Raw genomic sequence first — 23,321 nt, forward strand, 5'->3', positions numbered from 1 at the left:
GCTGTGCGACTTGACATGTGTCAAGTTGCACAGCAAGTCGCACTAGTGGAAACCGGCACTAAAAGAAAATCCCACATTTTGGGTTATCCCCAGAAAAGTAAGAGTGTGGAAATCTTCCAATAGGTACACTACTTCTGGTGACCAGGGGGCCACAAGGAATTCCCTCAATTTGCAGGGATTTCCTCTCACTTCCTGCTCAGCTCTGGGACAGGAAGTGAAGGTAAATCATTGCAATGGGAGACTGATGCAAAAAAAAAAAAAAAGTGACAGGGTTATTACAACCCTGTCTTAGTCTACTGAAAAAAAAAAAAAAAAAAGTTTTGCCTATAGTTCTACTTTAATGTGAAGGCTGGACATAAAATTTTTATGCATGACAAATGTTAAAGCGGTTGTATCCCGCTTTTTGACACTTTTACCTACAGGTAAGCCTATAATAAGGCTTACCTGTAGGTACAAATAATATCTCCTAAACCGGCACGGTTTAGGAGATATTTACAGTGCATGCAGCCTCTCGCGCGAGCGGCGCATGCGCTCTGAAGGTCCGGGGGGACCTTCAATTAAGTTGCCGGGAGCTTGCCGGAAAAATCACTCCCGCGCGCATGCGCGGGAGTGACGTCATCGCGGCTCCGGTCAATCAGCGCGCTGGAGCCGTCTCTTCCGGCCAATCAGCGCGCCGGAGCCGCCGAACCCGGAAGAGACGACGAGGGATCATGGCAGCGCCCGCATCGATGTCCGGGGGTCCGTGTCGGGGCTTCGTTTTAAGGCAAGTTAAACATAATGGGCTAGTATGCGATGCATACTAGCTCATTATGCCTTTGTCTTGCAGGTTTTTTTTTTTTATTTTTATAGGGTTTACAACCGCTTTAACTTCATGTACAAGGGATATAGTTGTTTAATATACTGCCATCTTGTGGTCATTTCGGTTACTGCATCTTTTTCAGTGTTCCCTCCTATTCTATGATGTATTTCCCCTTCCTGTTTAGTTTGTGTGGAGGTGAAATAAAGGACGGAGTGCAGAACCACGTCGTGTCTGTGGCTTATTTACATGGTAGCAGAGGATGGTTTCCAACTATAGAGTACCACCTATGTTTGACGAAGCCAGACCATACGAATGCTGGAAGAATGAAATTAGTATTTGGAAACTTGTTACGGATCTGGACAAGAAGAAGCAGGCACTCGCGGTTGTGTTGGGGCTTGAGGGGCGAGCCAGAGAGACCGCTTTGGAGATACCTGCGAGCAATCTAAACGAGGACAATGGGATGGAAACTTTGATAGCTAAGCTGGACTCTGTATTTTTGAGAGAAGAAAAAGACCGCGCTTATGAAGCGTACTCTCATTTCGACTCGATTTCTAAAGACAGCGAGGTGTCCATGACAGACTACATCATAGACTTTGAGCAGAGATACAATCGCATGAAGAGGTACACCATGACCTTGCCTGATGCTGTGTTAGCATTTAAACTACTGGACACGGCTTGTCTTGAAGAAAAGAGTAGGCAGCTAGCACTTACAGCGTGCACGGATTTAACATTTGCATCCATGAAGTCAGCGTTAAAACGGATTTTCGGAGGAAAAACCAGTGGAGTGAGCGGAGGCAGTGAGACTCAAGATGCAGCGTTTTTCACGGAGCAGAGGCCACCGGGTAAATTCAAACGGAACAACAGCCAGTCACAGAGCAGACAGTGGCAACCACAGCAAGGTACTAACCCACTTGACAAATATGGTAAGCGATCAAAATGCGCAATTTGTCAGAGCACATACCATTGGGCCAAAGACTGTCCTCATCGGAGAAATGAAGTAAAGCTAGCAGAAGATGAAAATGTTGAGGAATGTAACATTACACTGTTTACAAAAGTTATGACGGACTCTGAGATTTTCCTAACTGAATCACTGGGATCAGCTATCATTGACACAGCGTGCACACGTACTGTCTGTGGTGAAAAGTGGCTGGATAGTTACATGAAAGACCTGAGCCAAAGCCAAATAAACAAACTGATGCAAACAGAATCTTCAAGCTGCAGACCTTTCAGATTTGGTGATGGTCAGGTGGTACACTCCAACAGAAAGGTAAAGCTTCCCGCTAAGATCGGACCAACAAAATGTCACAAGTTGATGATCTTATCACTGGATGTGAAAACACCGATGGCGATGTACTTATTACCAAAGACATTTCTTTTGATGCTGCTAAACAACAAGAGATTGAAAACTGGCAAATTAATAATGTTTACGAAGTAGTCACAGACAAAGGTCAAAAATGTATCTCTACTAGATGGGTCTGTATGTTAAAGAGGTTGTAAACTTGTTTAAAAATTTTATTTTTTTTTTAAAACCTGCAAGAGAAAGACATAATGAGCTAGTATGCATCGCATACTAGCTCATTATGAAATACTTACCTTAGAACGAGCCCCCGCCGTGCCGCTCTCTTACCTGTATGACGGGCGACATGACATGTCGCTCGTCTTCCGGGATCGCGGCATCCGGTCATCTGATTGGCCGGAGCCGCGGTGACGTCACTCCCGCGCACGCGCGCGGGAGCCGACGGTCACGGCACGGGGCTCTGAAGGAACGGCACGATCAGCCGTTCCTTCAGAGCGCATGCGCCAGTGACGTCACTGGCTGCATTAAAGGTAAATATCTCCTAAACGGTACATGTTTAGGAGATATTTACAGTACCTATAGGTAAGCCTTATCATAGGCTTACCTATAGGTACAACTTCCTGAGGAGGGTTTACTTCCTCTTTAAAGGAAACTTCTAGTGGTGTTGTTCCCAAAGCCCGCCTTGTGGCGAGAGGTTTTGAAGAGGCCAATATGCATGAACTACAGAAAGATTCTCCCACATGTGCATCAGAGTCACTCAGGCTACTGTTAGCTGTTATTTGTCAAAACAAATGGCAAGTGAACTCTATGGATGTTAAGTCTGCTTTTTTGCAGGGAATGGAACTCTCAAGAGACATTTACATTCGTCCCCCACCAGAAGCGAGCGTGGACAATGTGTTGTGGAAACTAAAGAAATGTGTGTATGGACTTGCAGATGCTTCCCTCTACTGGTACAACAAGGTCAAAGAACTCATGCTGAACAGTGGGGGTAAAATGTCACGGGTTGATCCTGCAGTGTTTTATTGGCAGAATGAGCAGTCTGAGGTAACAGGAGTACTGGCATGCCATGTGGATGATTTTTTTTTGGGCAGGTTCAGAGCATTTTGTAGCTAATGTCATCCCTGTGCTTAAATCTGCATTTCACGTGGGTCGTGAAGAGTGTGAGAGTTTTTCATATGTGGGGATGAACATTGCTACTGTGGGTGGTGTAGTGCAGGTGCATCAGCACAGTTATATTGAAAACCTACAACCAATTCATTTGCAGGCAACACGTGCTGTACAGAGAGAGGCCCCACTGAATGAGAAAGAAAGAGAACAACTCAGATCCAAAATAGGACAGGTTCTGTGGGTTGCTAAACAAACAAGACCGGATGTTATGTTTGACATATGTAGCCTAGCATCCAACATTAAGAATGCTACTGTTCAGTCCATACATGAAGTGAGCAAAGTGATCCGTAAACTTAAGTCAGAGAAGTAACACTTAAGTTTCAATACTTGGGTAACAGTGAGGATTTGAGTTTGGTAGTATTCAGTGATGCTTCACTGGGCAATCTTCCAGATGGAGGTACACAGGGTAGGGCTCTAATTGCCCTCATGGAAAAATCAGGAAAGTTCTCCCCACTGTTTTGGCAATCTAAAAAAATTAGACGTGTGGTAAGAAGCACACTGGCAGGAGAAACCCTTGCCATGTCAGATGGTATTGACAATGCTATGTTCTTGGCTATGCTCTACTCTGAACTCACTACTGGTAAAGCTGATCTTAATGCTCTTCCTCTTATCTGTGTTACTGATAACCATTCCCTGTTTGATGCTCTTAAGTCTACAAAACAGGTCACAGAGAAGAGACTAAGATTAGAAATAAGCGGTGTCAAAGAGCTCATACATGCTAATAAAATCAAAGAAGTGCGTTGGTCAACAGCCAAGTCACAACTTGCTGACTGTTTGACAAAAAAAGGTGCTTCCTCTCTTATGCTTCTTAAAGCACTGTATGAGGGTGTATGGAAACTGTAAAATCTGGTCCATTGAGCATATATCTTGGTATTTTTTTGTTTGTTTAAATACGCAAACTTACTTGAATGGTACTGTGTTCTAAAAATCATTTTTGTGTGACAATGTTTTATGTCAAACTCACCCGTTCTTTTTACCTTAAAGCGGTTGTATCCCGCTTTTTGACACTTACCTACAGGTAAGCCTATAATAAGGCTTACCTGTAGGTACAAATAATATCTCCTAAACCGGCACGGTTTAGGAGATATTTACAGTGCATGCAGCTGCTCGCGCGAGCGGCGCATGCGCTCTGAAGGTCCGGGGGGACCTTCAATTAACTTGCCGGGAGCTTGCCGGAAAAATCACTCCCGCGCGCATGCGCGGGAGTGACGTCATCGCGGCTCCGGCCAATCAGCGCGCAGGAGCCGTCTCTTCCGGCCAATCAGCGCGCCGGAGCCGCCGAACCCGGAGGGATCATGGCAGCGCCCGCATCGATGTCCGGGGGTCCGTGTCGGGGCTTCGTTTTAAGGTAAGTTAAACATAATGGGCTAGTATGCGATGCATACTAGCTCATTATGCCTTTGTCTTGCAGGTTTTTTTTTTTTTATATAGGGTTTACAACCGCTTTAAGAAGAGAGTGAGATTGTTAACTTCATGTACAAGGGATATAGTTGTTTAATATACTGCCATCTTGTGGTCATTTCGGTTACTGCATCTTTTTCAGTGTTCCCTCCTATTCTATGATGTATTTCCCCTTCCTGTTTAGTTTGTGTGGAGGTGAAATAAAGGACGGAGTGCAGAACCACGTCGTGTCTGTGGCTTATTTACAACAAAATCTAACAGATTGTTCTTTTAAAACAACTCTCTCAAACTCCCGGTGGAGAAGAAAAGCTACCCTGAAATCCAGAATCTGTTTCCATGTCTGTCCATCCACTCAGCTAAATCACAGTAATTGACAACATATTCTTACAGAGAGCAAATCCAAAAGGCATAATGGGAGAAGAGCTTCTTCCTGCTCAGCTATTATATAAAGTGCTGTAGTAACCACAAACACCATATTTTTTTAAATTTTTTCACATGTCCCCCACTGTTAGAAGTGCTGAGATGCAATCAACATAATTCCTTTTCCACAAATTATTTACATTAGGTTATTATATAACTGTGCTAAAGCGACTCCTAAATATAATAAAAATTAGGTTTTTTGACTTACTGTAAAATAATTTCTCTGATGTTCGACGGACACAGCTCCTGTTATTAATAACCATTGGGTTATACTGCCCCCCTACAGGAGTAGACACTAGGCAGAAAATAATTCTGGCTACACCCATGGGCAGTCCCAAGGGGTATACACCCTCTCTCTGCTATAGCTAGTTTTGGTACAACCAGTATCAGGAGAATAATACCTCCACGGAGGGGTGGGTGCTGTGTCTGTCAATGAACATTAGAGAAATGGATTTTACGGTAAGTTATAAATCACATTTTCTCTTTCGTTCATTGACGGACACTGCTCCTGGTATTCATAACCATTGGGATATCCCAAAGCAGAGGTAAACATGAGGGGTGGGAACAACCAAAAAAATTCCCAAGGCTAAAACATTAGCAAACCAGGCGACAGGTGCTCAACCAAAACAGCTGGAGTCCACCTGAAAAAAAAAACAATACACCCTCAAGGAGGATCAGGTCCTCTCAACAGCAGCCTGCAAAACCTTGCGGCCAAATGAAGCATCCACAGATGCCAACACATCCACTTTATAAAACTTTGTAAAAATGTGTACTGATGACCAGGCAGCCGCCTTGCAAACCTGTGTCACCGACGTCTGATGACGAAAGGGCCCAGGAGGCACTAAGCGCCCTAGTAGAGTGCACCATGACAGGGAAAGGACGAACCGGACCCCTGATGAAAAAGGCCTGAACCACTGTCTGTCTGATCCATCTGGAAATGGTCACAGAGTAAGCGGACAACCCTTTGAGGTCCGTCCATGAGTACAAATAGAGTTTCACTTCCTGAAAGACTCCATAGCTGCCAAGTATACCCTAATTGCCCGAGCCACATCCAAGATATGCAAGGCAATTTCCTTGGGATATTTAGGCCTGGGACACAGAGGGAAGGCAACACAATGCGTTCATTCAAATGAAAATCAGAGACAACCTTTAGAAGGAAAGACGGACAGGGGCGAAGAACTGCCTTATCCCTGTGAATCACCAGATAAGGTGAACAAAAGAATAACGCCGCCAGTTCAGACACCCTGAGCGCAGAAGTGATAGCCACCAAAAAAGCCACATTCTGGGACAGTGTAAGCAGGGGAATCTCACGATTTTTTTCAAAGGGAGGCTTCTGTATAGCTGAAAGCACCAAATTGAGATCCCAAGGCGGAAACGGAGCCCGCACTGGAGGGACCAAATGTCAGACACCCTGAAGAAAGGTACGCACCAGGGAGTGTGTGGCCAAAGGTCGTTGGAAGAAGACAGCCAAAGCTGACACCTGGCCCTTGATGGTACTTAAGTCCAAGTTCTGTTCAACCCCCCCCCCATTCCCCGTTGGTCAGAGACACCAATAAGGTCCGAGGATGAACCCCAAGCAACTCACACGACGCAATGTACATCTTCCACCTCCTATGATGGTAGATCTTCCTAGAAGTATATTTCCTAGCTTTCAACAGTGTAGGAATCACCGATTCAGATAAACCCCTATCCTTCAGCAACTGGCATTCAACAGTCAAGCCATCAAAGCCAGAAACTGTAAAGCAGGATGGAAGATCGGTCCTTGGAACAGCAGATCCTCCCTGAGAGGAAGCTTCCAAGGAACGCCGGTGACCAGCCACACCAGATCGGTGTACCAAGCCTGACGAGACCAGTCCGGAGCCATTAAGATGACCAGAATTCCTTCTGCCTTGATCCTGCGTAGAAGTCTTGGCAGAAGCTTGAGAGGAGAGAAGGTGTAAATCAGCCCATAACCGAACGGGTGCCACCAGCGCGTCTGTGGTGTCCGCCAGAGGATCCCCTTAACCAAGCCACAAACCTTTGCACCTTTCTGTTGTGCCAAGCTGCCAACAGATCCACCTTAGGAGTGCTCTACCTTTAGATATAGCTGATAAAACACCTCCGGATGAAGGGACCACTCCCCTTGGTCCAACGCCTTCTGTCTGAGGTAATCCGCCTGCCAATTTTCTACCCCCAGAATGTGTACGGCAGAGGGGGCTGGAACAAACTGTTCTGCCCACCTTAGAATGCTGGCTACCTCCAGAGCCACCCTTTGGTGATTGAAACAAGCCACGGCCGTGGCATTCGTCTGATTGAATGCGCACTGGACAACCCTGATACGATCCATCCAATGATACAGACACAGTCTGATCGCTCGGAGTTCCAAGACATTGATCAGTAGTCTGGACTCTTCCGGCGTCCACATCCCCTTAGCAGGATGCTTGCCGGGGATGCCTCCCAAGCCGGACAGGCTGGCATCCCTGGTGACCACTGTCCAATACAAGAGGAAGCATTTTCCCAGCCGAAGCGCCGGAGAACGAAGCCACCATATCAGGGACTCCCTCAGTCCCCGACTCAGCTGGATCCGATTGTCCAGAAACTGCGGAGTCTTGTCCAAGTTGGTCAGAATCTCCCTTTGCAGGGACCTCGTATGGAACTGTGCAAAGGGAACCACTTCAAGGTGGACACCATCAGGCCCAGCACCCGCATGCAAGTCTGGAGGAAAGCATCTGTTGGATAGCAGGAGGCGAATTGCAGCCTTCAATTTCTGGAGTTTTTCCAGAGGAAGGAGCACTCTGGCTAAGGCCCAGCACAGAGTCAGGCTCAGATAGACCAGCTTCGTGGACGGAGCCAGAGCAGACTTCTGAAATTTCAGGATCCAGCCAAACTCCCGCAGAGTTCGTATTGTGATCTCCAGGTTTTCCACCAGAGCAGAGGGAGACTCTGCTCGCAGAAGGAGATTGTCCAGGGAGCCTAGTACCATGATCCCCCGTTGGCGTAGTAAAGCTAGCACCGGGCTAACACTTTTGTGAAGACCCAAGGAGAAGAGGCGAGACCAAAGGGTAACGCCACAAACTGATAACGCTCCTCTCCCACAGCAAAGCAGAGAAAACTCTGGTGACTGGCACATATTGGAATGTGGAGATAGGCATCCTTGATATCGATAGAAGCGAGGAAATCTTCCTGACGCAGGGATGCCACCACTGTTCGAATGGACTCCATTCTGAATTTCTGTACCCGCACAAAGCAGTTGAGCGCCTTGAGGTCCAGGATTAAAAAGAACTTAGCCTTCCTTCCTGGGGACTGTGAACAGGCTTGAGTAAAAACCCTGAAAATTCCGAAGTCAGAACAGGGACAATCACCCTTTAAAGAACAGGTCTTATACTGCCCCAAACAGGTCCTGTAAGCAGTCTGGGGACAGGCGCAAGTTGTAAGGAAAAAACCTAGCCAGGGGGGACAAGAGTGAAACTGGATCTTGTAGCCGGACAAAATTACTTTGTGGACCCACTTGACTTGCAGGTCCACGGATCTGGAAAGCAGCGAAGACGTGCCCCCCCCCCCCTTTGATAAGGGTGAGGGCACACCTTCATGCTTAAGGAGCCTTATCCATGGGTCTGGAGAAGCCCGATCTTGGCTTGCCAGAACAGGCTCATTTGGATCCTCCTTTAGAGGCCCTGATAGACTGAGCCCTTGTCAGTTGACCCTGAGGGACAAAAAAACTTATGAGCTGAAAAGAAAGGCCCACTTCTACGACGAGGTTCCTTGCCCTTAGTAGCCTATGGAAGAAAAGTATTCTTTCCCCCTGTGAGACCTTTAATGATGCCATCAAGGGTAGCTCCAAACAGGCGATCTCCTTGGAAAGGAAGATCAGTCAAGGCCTTTTTTGAAGTGTGATCCGCAGACCAGCACTTGAGCCAAAAGGCACTGCCAAATTAACAGAGAGGTGAGTCATCAGGGGAGCCACATCCAAAGAGGCATCACAGATAAACTGAAGCCCATGGACCAGGTGGTCCGCCAGCTCGCCAAAGGCAGGGGGGGAGCCGTTTCCCCTCCAGGTCATGGCGTAAGAACTTAGCCCACTCCTTCAGAGTTTGCGACACTATGGCAATGGTGAATACTGGCCTCATTGCCGAACCAGCCAGAGTGTAAATATTGCAGACCACAGCCTCCGCTTTCTGGTCAGATGGATGCTTAAAGGCCAGGGACTCTTCCACCGGAATCATGGTTGCCTTGTTTAATCTGGAAATCGGAGGGTCCACCACTGGTGGCACAGTCCAATTCTTAATAAGGGACTCCTCATAGGGGTAACGCCTAGTAAAGGGCTTAGGAACCACACGGGAACGCTTTGGCCTTCCCTACTCTTTAGCGACAATTCTGTCAAAATAGGCAGAGAAAGGAAACACCTTTGCCGCTCTGGATTGCTTGGGAGAGCCAAAGGGTACCTGCGCTTCCGTCACAGCTTCAGCCGCATCCTCCATCTTTAGGGTCTCACGCACAGATACAAATCAGTGCATCCACCAGCGCCTTTTTGTGCGCGGTCACAGACGTGGAGGAATCATCCGTACTATCAGAGGATTCCATGTGCATGGTTGCAGACCCAGCAGTGTGACCTACGTCTGCGGCGCCTGAATTAGATTCAGGATCTGATGAGACAGATGAGGCAGGGGCGATTTTTGCTAGCCCGTCGCCCACAAGCCACCTCCACCTGAGACACAAGGGATGGATGGCTGGGACCCGGAGGGCCCTGCAGCCTCAGAGAGGGGATCAGGTGGGGAAATGTGCTCTTAAGACTTCCCTGGGCTGGCAGCACCATCCGGGTCGCCAGGCACAAGCACCAAGCGATCCTCAGCAGAGAGGGGGAGGACCCCACCAGACTCCCCACCCGCAGAAACAGCAGCCACCAGGATAATGCACTACACATGCCGCGATTAGGAAGTAAAATCATCCGGGAGTCAGCACCATGGGATGAAGAAGGTCTCCCACTGCCGAAATCGCCGCCCACAGGGCTCCACTGTTATGAACGTTGCTATTTTCAATGGCAAACCGCAGCAAAATGCCCGCCGGACTACACAAACATGGCTGCCATGTATAGGAGTACACAGGCTACAACAAAATGGCGGCCTGTGTGGCATCCAGGAGGGAGACCAGGCCTCAGGGACAGAACCAGGCAGAATGGGGGGCCTTGGCAGGAGCCCCCACCAGGTACAACCACTCCCCCGGCCCCCATCGCTAGTAAGCGTCCTGCCCCTATCCCAGGAACAGTGGCCAGACCAGGCAAAAAGTCCCAGCGTATGTAGAGGGGAGGGAGGGGGCAGGTGAGGGGCTAGGCAAGGGGGATGCCTGCAGGAAGGAGGGGAATCTGGGGGTCCGACTATCCCAAGAAGGGGCCCTAATCCACCCCAAAACCCTCAAGGAGGAGGGGGAGGGATAGCTACTCACAATACCAGGAACCAGGTGGGCACCCCTCCAGACAGGACCCCTCTCCATCTAAATGGGGGGCTATCGGCCAGGAGGAACGACGTGACTGGGGCCAAGACCCGGTCGTATGCGACCTTGCAAGGAGTTTAACTTGCAGGGCAGCCCCTGTCCAGTAGGGCTATGTCGCGGCTGACCTAGCGCGGAGCTAAGGTCTGCACGCGCTCACTGGCCAGACTGGGGTGACAACTGGATCTAGATTATCCAGCCAGTCGCCCAGCCCAGCAGTTGATTGTAGGATCTCAAAAGTAAAATCCAGGAGAAAAAATGTATATCTAAAAAGAAAAAAAAAATTGCCAGGACTAAAGATCCCAGCAAAGAACTAAGTCCTTACTCCTGACTAGGCAGAAAAAAAATTAAGTGGCTATAGCAGAGAGTCCCAGGGGGCTATAGCAGTAGTAGTAGTGGGTAGTCCCAGGGGGCTATAGCAGTCCCCTGGGACTACCCATGGGTTTAGCCAGAATTATTTTCTGCCTAGTGTCCTACTCCTCTAGAGGGCAGTATAACCCAATGGTTATGAATACCAGGAGCTGTATCCATCAATGAACGAAAGAGAAAAGAGTTTTAATATTTACTTGTGCTACAACCATGCTGTCTTTTTGCTAGTGTCACTGCATCCTGTATTGACGTAGTGTTCAGATCTGCAGTGCACAGTGAGGGATGCAAGCATCCAAACACTCTCAGAAGTTTTACAGGTGCTGAAGATACTTCTGCCACCTTAGATTTTCAAGAAAGTGAAAATGGGTGGCAGGACTGGAAAGGAACATAAATGGGATTTGTTTACTAACTGTAAAAAATATTTTCTTGAAGTCCACTGAGAGAAACACAACGTCTCTGGGTAAAGGAGGGGCTATCCTGGGCTAGCCTAAAGTTTTGTTTGTCAGTGTAGAACACTCCTTTAGGCAGCAGTATAACCCAAATGTGATAGACTTCCTATGTCCATCAATAGACAGGGAGAAATTAAAAAAAAATATATAGGTGGTAACAGACCCTTAGATCCAGTTTTGTGGATATGGGTTCCATGGAAGTTGTGGATCTCCTACAGAGTTGCCAAAAATCTGTTCTGGATTGCCTTCTGATTTATTCCCTCCTTACAGTCACTGGTGGCCAGCCTTCAGGCAGAACTGCAGTTGTGCTATATTTGTGCACCATGTATTTACAGATGAATTCCAGGCAGAAATTATTACAGCTCTGTAATTTTTAAAAGTCATAAAATGCCTTTTATGTTTTCAATAAAAGCAGTGAATGTACTTGCGTTTGTCTTGGTATCAGCCTGTTGCAGTCTAATGTATAGCAAAGCTTAGAAGGGGGGGCGGGGTGGAAAAACACAAGCAGCCAATCAGTCTTGCTGCGGTTCAAGTAGCATGCTGACAGGAGGAGAGAGCAGAGTGAATAGAGATGAGAACATTAGTCTGCTGCTTCTCCTTTCATTGTTCAGTCACAGGGTGATTGTGGGGAAGGGATCTTTAAAGCAGTTGTAAACCGCTGCACTTTTTTTTTTTCTCCTTACCTGTAAGGCAAAGGCATAATGTGCTAGTATGCAATGCATACAAGCACATTATGTTAAACTTACCTGAAAACTACGCTTTCTAGCAATGTGATGTCATAGCTGGAGACAGGGTCCATCTATTCCCGGTTTTTCTCTTGGGTTTGTGGCTCCAGCTCTGACTGGCCGAAGCCGCTATGATGTCATTCTTGCCCAGGAGCCGCCAGCCACGGCACACTACTCTGATAGGTAAGCCTTAATATAGGCTTATCTATAGGTGAAACTTAAGAGAAGTTTGGGGTTATTGCCCATTTATACTTGCCTAGGTGGATGCAGCATCGGACGGTCGATCGCTCGGTTATGACAGCTTCCTGAGCAGAGAGCTGCCTTATTATAGGCTTACCTATAGGTACACATTATAAAATGGGTTCACAACCTCTTTAAAGGATAAATTCACCTTTAGTTACACCCATATTTAGAGTGTACATAAAACATGTTACTAACTGAGCAGCCTGAGTTTAACCCCCCCCCCCTTTTGCCTATAGTTCTACTTCAAGACTCTTGGAAAGTCTTCGAGAAGGTGCAAAATGGCAGGATTTTCAGGGTCTGGTTTTTGGAATAGAACAGATGCTGTGCATAAAGCATACAAGCCGCTCTTACCCGAGAGGAGGACACCTTTAAAAGGACTCTAAACTCTTATCCGTGGCATCTTTAAGGACTGGGACCTCATGTCCTGGGATCGTCAGGGTAAAAGCCAGGTCAACAGCCAAAGAGCCCCATTTCTTGTGAAATTCCTTCTCCATTGGGGTACTGATAAGCAAAAAGCTTTGGTGGTGGAAACTCCTTTTCTAGGTGAGCCTAATCAGCATGGATGCACTGGAAGTGCCTTTAAGGGAAGAGGATTCCGGCAGCGGTAACTTCAGATTAGTGCAAACCACATCTGTCAGGAAGTCCATTGTCCTCATCTGTGCCCTTTTGAGAGGACTCCTAATCCTCAACAGCTTCGGTCTCTTCTCGATCCTGAGGAATTTCCTCCAACTTCTCATCCTCCATCAAAAGGGCAGAAGTGGGAGAAGAACATCCTTGTTTGTTTCTCAGACAATCCTAACTAGTGGGAACCCCTTAGAGCTGATCACACAACCCAGAAATGGCTGCAAAAAAATCCTCCCTTAAAATAAATGAACCAGAGGATTGTGCCATTAAGGCAGTGTAAATAGCAGATAAGGGCAGGGAATCTGAGCTAATCTGATTCCTAGGTTAGCCATTTCAGGGAAAACTGTGTACAGGTTCTGCCAGGGAGCCTGGCTGAGGGATTTGGGGGGTCCACCCCATCTTTGTTCTCCCCACTTCTCTGCCTGCATGAGAGCATGGCTCGCTGAGGACAGAAGACCTTTTGTACTCAAAGGAAGCAGCCACCCACCTCGAAACCAGCCAAATGGCTAAAGGACAGTCATTTTCTTTCAGAACAGCTGTTCCTGCTGTGGTGGTGTACTGAGGGCATTTGCACCAACGATGACTTCGTTGTGCACGCAATGCCAGACTGCCCCTTATAAACACTGTCACAGCACTCACCTAAGGACACTAGTTAAAAACTGAGGCTAAGCCGAGTTTGGAGTAGTTACACCCTAGGAATAGATTCCTGCCTCTTTTTGGTCAGTGTCCATTCACCTGAAGGTGGCAGCAAACCCAATTAGCCATAAATATCAAGTCCTCTGTGTCCTGTGATGTATGATTAGGAAATCAAGTCACCTAACCTGCTAGATTGGGCTGCGTTTTTCAGAGCTGTTTAAATCGCGGGACTTGGACAGAAATATAAAACCTTTGGCAGGTAAAACAAATCTCATATATGTATTTCATCTGGGTATTTAGCGGTTTGCCTGGAGGTTGGTTTTAAAGACAGTAATTAGCATAGCATAGCATTCTTTATAGTCAGAATGCATAGAGTAATTAACAAAAGGAAAAAAAACCTTCAAAATCAATAAAAATTTTACCTATATCATCTTCTACTACTTCATCAAAAAAAAAAAAAAAACAACAAAACAAAAACCACAAACAAGCATAAGCACCATATTATGGCCTGTTCAAAGAAGCCATCCATTACCTGCTTAGGGATGGTATTAGCAGTGCTTGGAGGGGTCTCAGATGAACACAGTTGCTGATAGGCCTCAGTATACTGATCTGCTGTACATACTCCATACTCCTTCTGCCACACTCCGGTGAGTTTACTTATAAAAGTGTCCTCTCTGCCGCTGTCAGCCCATTCATGAAAACATGGGGTGGCCTGTGTCTTCCAGTCTATCCCAGTCTTCGCTGCAACGTGACTGTAAAGAAGTTCACTAGTACACAGTAACAGCCTCTGCCCCTGTAAAATACGTTCTGTGTTTTAAATATTTACATCTTGAACCCTTCCAATATAATGGTCTGTCAATAATTGTTAAACTGAAACTTACAGATGATATCACAGTACTCTGTTTAGCAATTCTCTCTGCCTAGAAGGCCGGCACTATCTTTGTTTAGCAGTTATCTAAGGTCAGCATCTACTACCTGGACTGAGGTGCTGCCCCAGAGAGCAACTCCAAGAGATTCATTGCAACTCCTCAAAGGCAAACTTATCCTTTGAGGAGTTGCCATGAATCTCTTGGTTTCCACCCCACAAATGCTTTACTTACAATGTCACTGGGTAATAAACTATGAATGGTGTGCATCGCAAAATTGATAAACGGAATAAGCCAAATAATTATGCAAATTAATTCCTAAAAGCACAGGTACTTTCACTTTAACTAGTTGCAGACTTTGGGTGTGCTACACACGCCCCCAAAAAAAAAAAAATAATCAATGTACACAGGACGTGTGTCGCATGTGCAGTTTCTCTGCCTGTTTGCTAGGACGCCCCCCACCTATTAAACTATATTGACCTTAAAGAGGAAGTAAACTGGCTGAAAAAAATGTGAAAAAGAAAAACCTGTAAAGACAAAGGCATAATGAGCTAGTATGCATCGCATACTAGCTCATTATGAAGTACTGACAGGACAGCCGACATGTTCCGCCGTCCTGCTTCCTGGATCACGTCCTCCGGCCATCTGATTGGCCCGGAGGCGCGATTACATCACTCCCATTGGGCTCTGAAGGAACGACATGGTGGCCGTTCCTTCAGGCTCATGCGCGGATGAAGTCATCGGTTGCATGCACTGTATATATCTCCTAAACGGTGCATTTTTAGGAGATATTTATAGCACCTATAGGTAAGCCTTAACCTTCCTAGCGGTATTCCCGAGTGTGACTCGGGGTAAGATTTTAGTGCCAAAAGCGGTAACCCCGAGTCACACTCGGGGTAGCGCTAAGAAGATCGCTGGATGCTGGAGGAGGTTTTACTTACCTTTTCTCCGGGATCCAGCGAAGACTGCGAGCGGTGTGCGGCGGCGGAGCTCTCTCCCGATCGTCTGCGAGCCCCGGCTTCCGTCTCCGGCGACGTGACGTCTGCCGGGGGGTGGAACCGGCGGCAAATTCGAATGTAAAATGCACTAAACACACTGATACCATTCAAAATAAAATAAAATCACATTACATTGCCCCCCAGTGCCCTTTCCTGCAGTTTTACTGTACTTTTTATGTAAATATATGTATATATATATATATACATATATATATACAGTATATATATATATATATACGTATATATATATATACACATATATATATATATATATATATATATATATATATATATATATATATATATATATATATATATATATATATATACACACACACACACACATATTATATATATATATATATATATACACATATATATGTATATATATATATATATAAATATATATATATATATATATATATATATATATACACATACACACACGTGTATATATATATATATATATATACACGTAATTCTTGTGAATGAGCAGCCCAAACCAACTGTATACATTATATATATATATATATATATATATACGTATATATATATATATATATATATATATATATATAATATATATATACATAATATATGTATACATACATATATATATATATATATATATATATATATATATAATATGTATAATAAATGTATACAGTTGGTTTGGGCTGCTCATTCACAAGAATTACATGCTTTCAGCACCTAAAATAATGGTACCGCTTTCAGCACCTAAAATCCAAAAGAATCATACCGCCAGGGAGGTTAATATAGGCTTACCTATAGGTATATGTCAACAAAGTGGGTTTACAACCACTTTAATTAATAAAAAAAAAAAGTAAGCGCTAGATGTCATATGTAACATGCAACAATTAGCATATCTCCATAACTGGCAACCATAGTTTATCGGGCCTACTGAGTTTTGGTGGACAGAGTGCACAATGCAGAACTGCAAATGTGCTGTATTTTTGTTTTTTCAAAAGGATACAAATGACATGTTTAAAAAAAAAAAAAAAAGAAAATTGCCTAGCCCCCTCCCTAACCAAATCTATGGACATTATCCCAGACCTTTCTGAAAGTGCTATATGCTGTCCAGTCAAACACGCACTGGAAGCACTGGACGTTTTGACCTGCCTTAAGCCAGTTTATATTTCTGGTGAGTTGCTGTGCCTTAAAAGGAGAGTGGGGCTAACTTGAAGTTAAACCTGCTCTTTATTTATTCATTGCTGTATGACTCAGTTTGGGAGCTCAGAGATTAGCGTTAGGAACCACACTTCTTGGTGTCTTTTGGCATGACAGTTTGACCTCATATCTGTATGTTTGCCAATGTCTGTGACAAAAAGTTTAACATTTAATCTAAATATTAGATGCAGGTTAAGTTGATTTTCTGTGCTGACTAGATGAATCAAGTGCTGGGAAAAGTTTGTAGCGCTTACGGACTAGAGAGACAGGAATAATAAACATTATATATCTCTGGTGGGGTTTACCAGCAGGCTGGCATGAGGCTGTAGACACTGCTGGGCCCCAACCCAGTTCTTCACAGTGACATGTTCCTGTCCACAGCGCAGTGCAAAGGAGGTGGCTAGGTCCTTCTCTCCTGCTAGTAATGCTAGTTCAGCTGCAGTGCTCAGAGACAGCAGGTCCCCTTTCTTGGCCAGGACTTTAGCTGCATCATAGGGAGAGGATGCCCCTAAGTAACTGCAAAAGAGGGAGAGTGAGAATTAAAATGTAGAAAAAGTCAAACAATAAGCCCTTATTTAAAAGACAGCTATACAAAAATTACATTTTCAAAAACTGGTGTAGAGTATGTAAAAGAGGTTTCCTTGTAAAAGTTTCAGTAGCTGATCAAAACTAAACATATTTTAAAATAGTACAGTCCTATTTTTAAACATATAGTTCTCAACTTGTCCAGTAATCACATGGAAACATTTTATAGCTCAACTCCAGATCAAATTCTTTACTTATTTTAGTTTTGGATAGAGCTGGAAAGGGTTAGAGTGTAGCTGCCTGTATACCTATTACATTAAAAAGAACTAAAACATTTTTTTAAGGGAGTGGGGAAGGGTTTTAACTTCTGTCAATTTAGTATCTGTTCCTGCTGGTCAGAGACCACAAGGAGCAGTGACAACAGCTCCTTTGGTTTCTTCTATGAGAATAACAGGAATGGGAAGTGAGGAATGTCACCAATTAGGTCAAAGACAGAAATAAAAACAACATGACAGAAAAAATAAATCTTCCCCCCCAAATTCTTAACAAAAGAATGGCTGGATTTAGGGTCCTTTCACACGGCCGCTCCGTGTGTCCGCAAATCATCCCATCCGTTTGCGGATGATTTGCGGACATAATGTAAGTGAATGGCACTGCGGATGTCAGCGGAATACCATCCGCTGACATCCGATTTTCCTCCTTTCAGTTCTGTTCCGTTTTTACGAATGGAACAGAACCCCATTTTTTCTTCCGTGTAAAAAACGGAAAGGAAGGAAAATCGGATGTCAGCGGTGTCATCCGCTGACATCCGCAGTGCCATATACTTACATTATGTCCGCATATTATCCGCAAACGGATGGGATGATATGCGGGCACACGGAGCGGATGACAGAAATGTCATCCGCTCCGTGGAAAAAAAAAAAAAAAAGTCCCGCAGCGGACCTTTCACACGGAGCGGCCGTGTGAAAGGACCCTTAAAGTGTACTTCTTGGCAAAATATTATAAACAAACATATGCATTGTGTATCTCTACAATACATGCACATTCCTTATCAGTTTTCTCTTTAAAGAGGAAGTAAACCCTCCTCTGCAACTTGTACCTATAGGTAAGCCTATATCAAGGCTTACCTATAGGTACTGTAAATATCTCCTGAACATGTACCGTTAATTAGATATTTACTTTGCATGCAGCCAGTGACATCACTGGCGCATGCGCTCTGAAGGAACAGCCGCTCGTGCCGTTCCTTCAGAGCCCCGTGCCGTCGACTCCCGTGCCCATGTGCGGGAGTGACATCATCGCGGCTCCAGCCAATCAGATGCCTGGATGCCGCAAACCCCGAAAAAGGGCGACACAACATGTCACCCATGAGAGAGGTGAGCGGTGGCACTTCGGGGCTTCGTTCTAAGGTATTTCATAATGAGCTAGTATGCGATGCATACTAGCTCAATATGTGTTTGTCTTACAGGTGTTCGTTTTAAAAAAAAAAAAAAAAAAAATTCTGAGGTTTACAACCCCTTTAAAAATGCTGCAAGTACAGAAAAATACCTGTTGAACTGCCAGAAATCGGGTAAGCTCATAATTTCCTGTGGTGAGCCAACAATGCTGTCTCTGATGGACTGAAATGCCAGACAATGTTATCAGCCTTGCCCAGTACTCCTCTGTCAAACTTTAGTAAAAATCCCTTGAGATGCCCTGGACGAGCGTCATTTGAAAGACCAGCTCACATATTGCTGACTCTGGGGTCTAGCTATGAGTATATTCCTGGGTCCAGTTCGGAGTCAAGTTCTCCCAAAGAAGATATGTTAACTAGTGCTAAGAGCCATGCGTCTAATAACTTGAACTACTCTATAAATGCACTTTAAAGAAAATGAGTCAAGAGTTATACTGGGCATAACAACATGTCAATAGACTGTTAGAATTGTTTTACCCAAGCCAAATGGGTGTTTACATTATTTAACAGACCGCAGTACTTTGCCTAGAATCCACCATATCCTTAGGTAGAGATAGGTACTTGCCACTTGGCAGCCATAGCATAGTGTCCATCATGCTCCAGCACTGCAGCCCAGCTGGTGTACAGCTCCCGTAGAATGGGGTCATCTGAGAGCAGGCGTGCTTTAGCCACAACAATGGCTTCCCTGAAATAAATCAGAAGGGGAATAAGGATCTTTCAGCTTTTGTGCCATTACATGTAAACATATTGTAAATGAAAAAAGTGTAAATATCGCTCTAACCAAGCAAACAGGAAGCTGCAAGCACTGAACAACTGAAAATACAGGTTGTAAAGACAAAAATAGATAAATAATATGTGCAGCGCTAAATAGAATACGTGAACTATGAATATTCACAAACAATGTATGGTGATTAATCATATGAACATATCACATGACAATGATAAAAGTTCCATAGAGTGTTATGTGAAACACGAGTGAAAAGATAAAAAATGAAATAGAGTCACATATAAACTAATATATATAGAACATTACAGGTCCCAAAAGTGATAGATTATATATATATATATATAGAGAACATTATATTGCTGGATCAATCCTTCACTTTTGGGATCTATAATGTTCTATATATTAGTTTATATGGGACTCTATTTCATTTTTTATCTTTTCACTCATGTGTTTCACAAAACACTCTATGGAACTTTTATCATTGTCATGTGATAGGTTTATATGATTAATCACCATGCATTGTTTGTGAATGTTCATAGTTCACGTATTAGATTTAGCGCTGCACATATTATTTATCTATGTAAACATATTCACCATAATGTTATCGGGACAAAAAATCTCTGATGGGAAACAGTGGACTGAAATGTGATATTAAATACACACGTCAACGACACAGAACAAATATAAATAAATCAATTCCCTTGCTTGTGCAGGGTAAAGCAAAATGGTAATTTTACCCACCTCCTTCCCTGCAGCACCCACTTACACTTACACCATTTGTTCTGAACATGATTTCCAGCATACATACCTATAGAAATGGTTTCCTTGCAGTAGTTGAACAGCCTCGTATACTTTGTTAATAGACAGAAGGTGGGAAGCAGCTTTCATGTATTGTTCCTGGAAACACAGTTGCTTCACGTAGGATTCCACTGCCCAAACCCAGACCTTGTATCCAGCTACAGGCAGAATAAAAAAGCCATTAATCGAATGCAGTACTTTAAAAGTCCAGAATTCAGGACTGATAAAAGGTAAGTACAATATACATGTACAGCTAGCTATCTACTGTGTACAGAAGATTTTAAGACAGTGAAAAAGAAACCATGTGCATTTTCAAGTGCGGTCAGAAAAGATTAAGTATATTCATTCTGACCCTCTTTACCTACCCATGGGGGACAGCGCCACCAGTTGGTCTGTGAGCTCTCCCCTCTCTGCAGCCAGTTGTAATGTCCCCTTCAGGTCCCCTTTCCACAACATGATGTGGTGCTGCAGCTCAGGGTGTCCACCCTCCAGATGTGCTTTTCCTATCAAAAAAACATTGAGAAATTAATAAAAAAAAGGAAATGCATAGTTATACAGACAACTGCAACAACTAGTATTCAGAACATGATTTGTAATGTTTTTTAGTTTTAGCTTCTGGCAAAAGTGACTCGAGTTCAAATGCTAAATCTTTCTTCGTTGTAAAAGGGCTGGAGGAAGCCTCTAGGCAGAGGTGGTGTTAAAGCGTACGACCAGTGGTGTGATGTAACAACTATGTCATCTACTTGAGACTGAGTGGATGAATGTAGCGCCAAATTTGAAAGGTTTGCACCATAAAGTGAACTTATTCCAAACATAGCCCCCTAATATACTGTATTGGTCAATTATAAAGGGTGACTCTTTATCTGTTCAAGACTCTGAACTGTATATAATTCCAGGCTTTGGCTGTCTCAGTGGGCATACCCCTGAATGGGTCTTCAGGGACTGGGTTTCATTGTGATGGAGCACAGCCCTTTACCTTTATAAAACCATGTGGCTAACAATTAGTTGCAACAAGTGCCAAGGTGGGCGCCCAACGCAGGATCCAGTGCCCGAAGCAACAATACAGGTCATTCCCACAGCATGGGGTATGGGTATGACTCCCAAGGTTTTCTTGAGGGTGCAACAATTAGGATACACTGCTTCTGTAGACAGGGAGGTTGACTGAAAAAATATTTTGAAAAGTAATACAAGAAAACAAACTAGTAAAGCTTTGCGCTATCTCCACCAAACATACTCCACACCACTTTGTTCAAAATGGGGAAGAGATAAACTCATTATGCCTGAAGTATAATAATGCAGAAGGTTCACTTATACACATGGTTTGGTTTTGTGGCAAACTTTGGCTCTTCTGGTCTAAGGTCACCACCTTCATTGCAGACAGTTTTGACCTGCCCAATATATGCAACTCGGAGAGATGCTTGCTGGGTCTGATAGATGATGAAGAATTGGATGCTGCCGCAAAACTATTTCTACGTATACTATACTCCTAAGCAAGGAAGGCTATCGCGATCCAGTGGATCTGCTCGGACCAGACTGGTATGGAGGCTTGAAAAAAAACTGATTTATTTAGACCTACCTTTATATACGAGGTGTGCCTAAAAAGTTTGGTGAATGGCATCAGAAAATAAAGATACAAATTACCTTTATTGGCCTAAAAACCATCCTTGACAACACACTTTTGGCAATGTTCATTAAACTTCTGGAAACAGTCAACAAAGGCCTCTTTAGGGATCAAATGCAGAACCACTGTCACACATTCTTGGATTGCCGTTAAATCTGCAAAACGTGCGCCTTTTATGACGCTCTGCAGACCGGGAAAAAGAAAGAAATTCGCAGGCACCAGATCAGGGGAGTACCTGTCTGTGAGCTTGACGTGGAAGACAGAAACTAAAGGGTTATATTTATGGGAAGAGTAATAGGACAGGCACCCCAGGGGGCATGTCTTCCAATCACCTAAGGCCCCATTCAAAACTAGCAATTTGGGATTCTGCCCAGAATTCCAAATCACACAGCAATGCTGGTTAGTGCAGCACGCTTGTTCATGCTTGGGTGTCATTCATTTTCAACGGCACCAAAACACGGTGTGGTTTATAAGTGATAAATTGCGCATAAAGCTTGTCGCCCAAAATAAATAGATATAGAGGTTGGTATGAAAAGCTCAATCTTAGTGTTTGCTGAGGACACATAGTTAAGTAGGGAAATACCTTCATAGCAAGATATAGAAACTTTACAAGAAGAACTCAAAAAAATAATGAGCGAGGCAATTACCTAGGCAAATTAGGTTTAATGTTGAAAAATGTAAAGTAATGCACTTGGGGTCTAAAAATGCCAATACAAGTTACTTGCAAGGGGAATCCAGGATGGAGAAAGATCTGGGGATCCTAGTAGGTCACAGACTCAGCAATAGCATGCAATGCCAAGCGGCAGCAAGCAAAGTTATCAGAATACTAGCATGCATAAAAAAGGGGATTTACTCCAGAGATAATACGATAATCCTGCCAACTTATAAAACTCTGGTTCAGCCACATCTGGAGTATTCCGTCCAATTCTGGTCACCAATCCTCAGGAGGGAGGTGCAGGAACGGGAGGGAGTACAGAGAAGGGCAACAAAGTTAATAAAGAGACTGGAGGACCTCAGTTACAAAGAAATACTACAAGCACTAAACTTATTCTCTCTAGAGAAGAGACGCTTGAGAGGAGATATGACAGTGATATACAAATACCTCAATGGTGATACTTGCATAGGGAATAAACTATTCAGTCTTGGAGAGTGTAAGAATACACAAGGCCACTCGACAAAACTGGAGGAGAAGCGGTTTAACCTTAAACCGTGTAGGGGGTTTTTCACTGTCAGGGTGGTAAGGATGTGGAATTCACTTCCACAATCGTTCGTGTCAGAAGTATTGATAGTGTTAAAGAAAACTTGGACATGTATCTTAGCGAGCACAGTATACAGGGATACGGGAAGCGATTATGAACACACACATCTACACAGGTTGAACTGGTGTCTTTATTCAACCTTACCAACTTTGCATCAAAAAACTCCTGCTCCTTTTTGGATGGCAAGCTTTGTGCGATGCAGTTTGCCACGATTTATTGCGTGACAATCGCTGCACAACTGCACCACATTTAGATGCCATTTACATTGAATGGCATCCAAACAAGCGTTCTGCGTT

General features: G+C 44.3%; 1 protein-coding gene across 2 annotated transcripts in view; it reads right to left on the reverse strand.

The window, feature by feature from the left end:
- Window positions 1–23,321, reverse strand: part of GEMIN5 (gem nuclear organelle associated protein 5) — a 197,877-nt gene that overhangs the window by 44,216 nt on the left and 130,340 nt on the right. For both annotated transcript variants that reach the window (XM_082256099.1, XM_082256098.1), the window contains exons 21-25: window positions 20,511–20,648; window positions 20,156–20,303; window positions 19,186–19,305; window positions 16,951–17,161; window positions 14,126–14,386 (exon numbers count right to left, since the gene is read on the reverse strand). In XM_082256099.1, coding sequence (XP_082112225.1) covers window positions 14,126–14,386; window positions 16,951–17,161; window positions 19,186–19,305; window positions 20,156–20,303; window positions 20,511–20,648 — 878 coding nt within the window. The remainder of the gene's footprint in view (window positions 1–14,125; window positions 14,387–16,950; window positions 17,162–19,185; window positions 19,306–20,155; window positions 20,304–20,510; window positions 20,649–23,321) is intronic.

This window comes from Pelophylax lessonae (genome assembly GCF_965119305.1).
Source record: "Pelophylax lessonae genome assembly, chromosome: 4".
NCBI lineage: Eukaryota > Metazoa > Chordata > Amphibia > Anura > Ranidae > Pelophylax > Pelophylax lessonae.